Genomic DNA, 4,116 nt, shown 5'->3' on the forward strand with positions numbered 1-4,116 from the left:
TCTTTTATCATATTTTTTATTATATATATTTTGTGTTAATATTAGAGAATGCTTATATTCGTTTTATTCTTTGTATATTGTCTATTATTAATTAGTCATTCAAGTATTAATTGTTGCTTTTTTTTTTATATAGAAACATGATGATGTATATATGTTTATTATTGTTGTATGGTTTTTAAGATCTTTAGTTATTTATATAATAGTATTTCATTATGTTTTAGTTTTATTATATTACATTACATTTTAATTTAATTTAGATCATAAAAGGTGAATTCATAATTTAATATGATTTTGCCTACAATCTGTTTCTTGAAGAAACACACATTTACTGAGAGTTTTTTTGTAATAATTGTACTTGGTATAATCTCCTGAATTCTATTTTTTAATTGTAAACATTTTTTGGAGAGTTTATTCTATTTTTTAATTGCAAAGATTTTTTGGAGAGTTTTTTTGCAGATTAAATTACAGGTTGAAGATAGCATGAGGTTGGTGAAGAGGACTTCAAAATGAGAGGACTACAATATTTTATTGTATTGATATTGTAATGTATTTATTATGGCCAAAATATATTCATGAATTTTTAATTATGTTACATTATATTAAATTCATTAATATACTAAAATTATATAAATTTATACTATTGCAATATATTTAATTTCATTTCATCAAATTAATAATTTATATATATCTAAATAAATTTATTATTTTTAATATTAATATTTAAATATAAAAATTTCGAAAAAGTCACGTGCGTTGGTCAACCTACTAGTTTACGAACATAAGAAGATTTCGTATACGATATTTATATTTACATTTTATAGAAAGCAAAGGGTGTTAGAATATATGTCTCACCTAACAGGTATGTCCATTAGCCATATTATGAGCTGTATATATATAAATTCAATAAGTTGGTTTTGTCATCAATAATTGAGCAATTGTTTCATGTCAGCCACTGAATGCCTTCTTATTATCTTTATGCAGTTCTCTGGGCTCACTTACCACAACTCATGGGCTCACTTACCATCTTAAGACATCTCAATCTTTGTTTTATTCATATTCCAATTTCTCAACTTCTCTTACCATCCTTGATGTTTCTTATAATATGCTTACATCTTCAACATTTCAATTATTGTCAAACTTTAGCCTTAATCTTCAACAACTTTATCTTTCTCATAATAACATTCTTTTGTCATCTCCTCTCCACTCAAATCTTCCTTCTCTTGTGGCCCTTGATCTTTCTTATAATAATATGACATCATTTGTCTTTCAAGGTAGTTTCAACTTCAGTTCAAAACTTCAAAATCTTTATTTGCAAAATTGTAGTCTTAGGGATGATAGTTTTCTCATGTCAGCTTTTTCAATCACAAATTCTTCACCTTCTCTTGTCTCCCTTGACATCTCCTCAAATTTATTCAAATCATCATCCATATTTTACTGGCTCTTCAACTCCACTACCAATCTTCGTGCGCTTTACCTTAATGATAACGTGTTAGAAGGTCCCATTCTAGATGGATTTGGAAAAGTAATGAACTCTCTTGAAGTTCTTGACCTCTCTGCTAACAAACTACAAGGCGAGATTCCATCTTTCTTTGGAAACATGTGCACATTGCAGTTGTTACACCTTTCAAATAACAAGTTGAGTGGAGAAATTTCTAACTTCTTTCAAAATTCTTCATGGTGCAACAGACACGTGTTTCGGAGTTTGGATTTATCTGATAACCAGATTACCGGCATGCTACCTGCAAGCATTGGATTGTTATCTGAGTTGGAGGATGTGTACTTGGATGGAAATCATTTGGAGGGTGACATCACTGAATCCCATCTTTCCAATTTTTCCAAATTAAGGTACTTATATTTGTCAGAGAACTCTTTGTCTCTAAAAATAGTCCCTAACTGGGTTCCTCCTTTTCAAATAATAAAAATTAAACTAAGATCTTGCAAGTTGGGCCCCACTTTTCCTTGGCTCCAGACTCAAAGTTGGTTATATGAACTCGACATTTCAGATAATGGGCTTAATGGGTCAGTACCAGAATCGTTTTGGAACATATTGCAAAATATGGGAATGTTGAATATGTCTTACAACAATCTCAGTGGTGCAATGCCTAATATTTCAGTGAAGCTTCTCCATAGTCCGTCTATAATTCTGAATTCAAGTCACTTTGAAGGCAAAATTCCATCATTTTTACTACAAGCTTTAGAGCTGAGGCTTTCTAACAACAAATTTTCAGATCTTTTTTCATTCATATGTGACCAAATAACCTCTCCAATGGCCATTTTAGATTTATCAAATAATCAATTGAAGGGACACCTTCCAGACTGCTGGAAGTCTGTAGATCTATTAATGTTTCTTGATTTAAGCAACAATAAATTGTCAGGGAAGATTCCTGTGTCCATGGGCAGCCTTGTTGAATTGGAAGTCTTGGTCTTACGAAACAATAACCTAGTGGGTGAATTAGCTTCCTCTTTGAAGAAGTGCATCAATTTAATTATGTTGGATGTGGGTGAAAATGTGTTGTCTGGTCCAATACCACCATGGATCGGAGAAAGTATGCAAAAGTTGATAATTCTAATCATGCGAGAGAATCACTTTTCTGAAAATCTTCCTATTCAACTCTGTTATTTGAAGCATATTCAGTTCATGGATCTTACGAGGAATATGTTATCAAAAGGAATTCCATCGTGCTTACAGAATTTGACTGCAATGTCTCAAAAGAGTATCAACAGAAGTGACACTCGAAATCGTACTTATTTTGAAATTTATGGTGGTTTTTATACCGGAGGTTACACCCTTAACATAAGCTTGATGTGGAAAGGTGTAGAACAGGGGTTCGAGGATCCAGAGTTGAAGCTTAAGAGCATCGATCTTTCAAATAATAAGTTAACGGGTGAAATACCAAAAGAGATTGGATATTTGGTTGGGTTAGTTTCCTTGAATTTATCTAGAAATAATCTGAGAGGAAAAATTCCTTCTGGGATTGGGAGTTTAAGTTCACTAGAGTCCCTTGACTTATCAAGAAATCATATCAGTGGAGGAATTCCTTTATCACTTTCTCAAATTGATTTTCTTGGTAAACTAGATTTGTCACACAACTCTCTTTCGGGAAGAATCCCATCAGGAAGACATTTTGAGACCTTTGATATCTCTAGTTTTGAAGGAAACAATGATCTTTGTGGTGAGCAGGTGAATAGAAGTTGTCCTGGAGATGGAGATGGAGATGAAAGAAGAGAAAAGGTTGGAGAAGGTGAAGCAATGAATGGTGATGAAGAGAGTGATTGGTATGAGGCATTGTACATGAGCATGGGGATAGGATACTTCACTGGATTTTGGGGATTATTAGGGCCAATACTACTTTCACGTTCTTCCAGAAATGCTTATCTCACCTTTCTAAACAGATTCACAGACTGTATTTATGAACAATGTGGCAAGTGTTGTTGATTGCACGAAAAAGTATGTTAGTCAAATATATCAATATTTGCTTCACAAATAAAGTGGAATACATATTTTGAACAGAAAGCTGCAACTAAATGTGATCCAATTGTTAGGAGTAGTATTGAATTTTGTTCATCCTAGCTAAAACAGATTTAGTAATCATCCCTTACTATAATACTTATTGCTTCACTTGCAGTGTAACTTGAGGAAAAAAAAGTTTACATGACTGAACTGTGTTTAAGTTTATAATCTAATGATGAAATAGTTATTTGTATTAAATCATGTAACTTTTAACAGGTAATATTTTTTACGTTAAAAGAAGAGTGATGATTTTTTCGTAATTATGATTTTAAAAATGATTAAATTTTATTTGTTTAGTAAAAATATTATTAAAACTTTAATTTAGCATCATATTAAATGATTTAGTAAAAATAATATAATTTTTTAGAAAAATATTTTATTTTAATTTGAAAAAATAAATTCTCATATTATGTTTGATTGTAAAATGAATATTATCCATCTATTGACAATTTTTTTATAATATAATTATTCTTATTTTACAATATATAGTGTGAAGATATTAAGTTTTTTTTAATGTTCTTTTATACATATATAAAGTCATTTAATATTAGTTTTTTGGTATTAAGATCTCATCCCATATGTGATGGCCGCGATATGATATATTT

The 4,116-nt window shown here is 30.6% G+C and overlaps 1 protein-coding gene across 1 annotated transcript; it reads left to right on the forward strand.

Annotated features, from left to right (window-relative positions):
- The first annotated feature begins 1,000 nt into the window (after positions 1-1,000).
- LOC137837530 (receptor-like protein EIX2) lies at positions 1,001-3,526 on the forward strand. The gene has a single exon (XM_068646548.2). It carries the CDS (start codon positions 1,103-1,105, stop codon positions 3,434-3,436), a length of 2,334 nt encoding a protein of 777 aa, XP_068502649.1. The 5' UTR covers positions 1,001-1,102; the 3' UTR covers positions 3,437-3,526.
- Positions 3,527-4,116: the final 590 nt, after the last annotated feature.

This window comes from Phaseolus vulgaris, chromosome 4 (assembly GCF_051622355.1).
Source record: "Phaseolus vulgaris cultivar YP4 chromosome 4, ASM5162235v1, whole genome shotgun sequence".
Taxonomy (NCBI): Eukaryota; Viridiplantae; Streptophyta; class Magnoliopsida; order Fabales; family Fabaceae; genus Phaseolus; species Phaseolus vulgaris.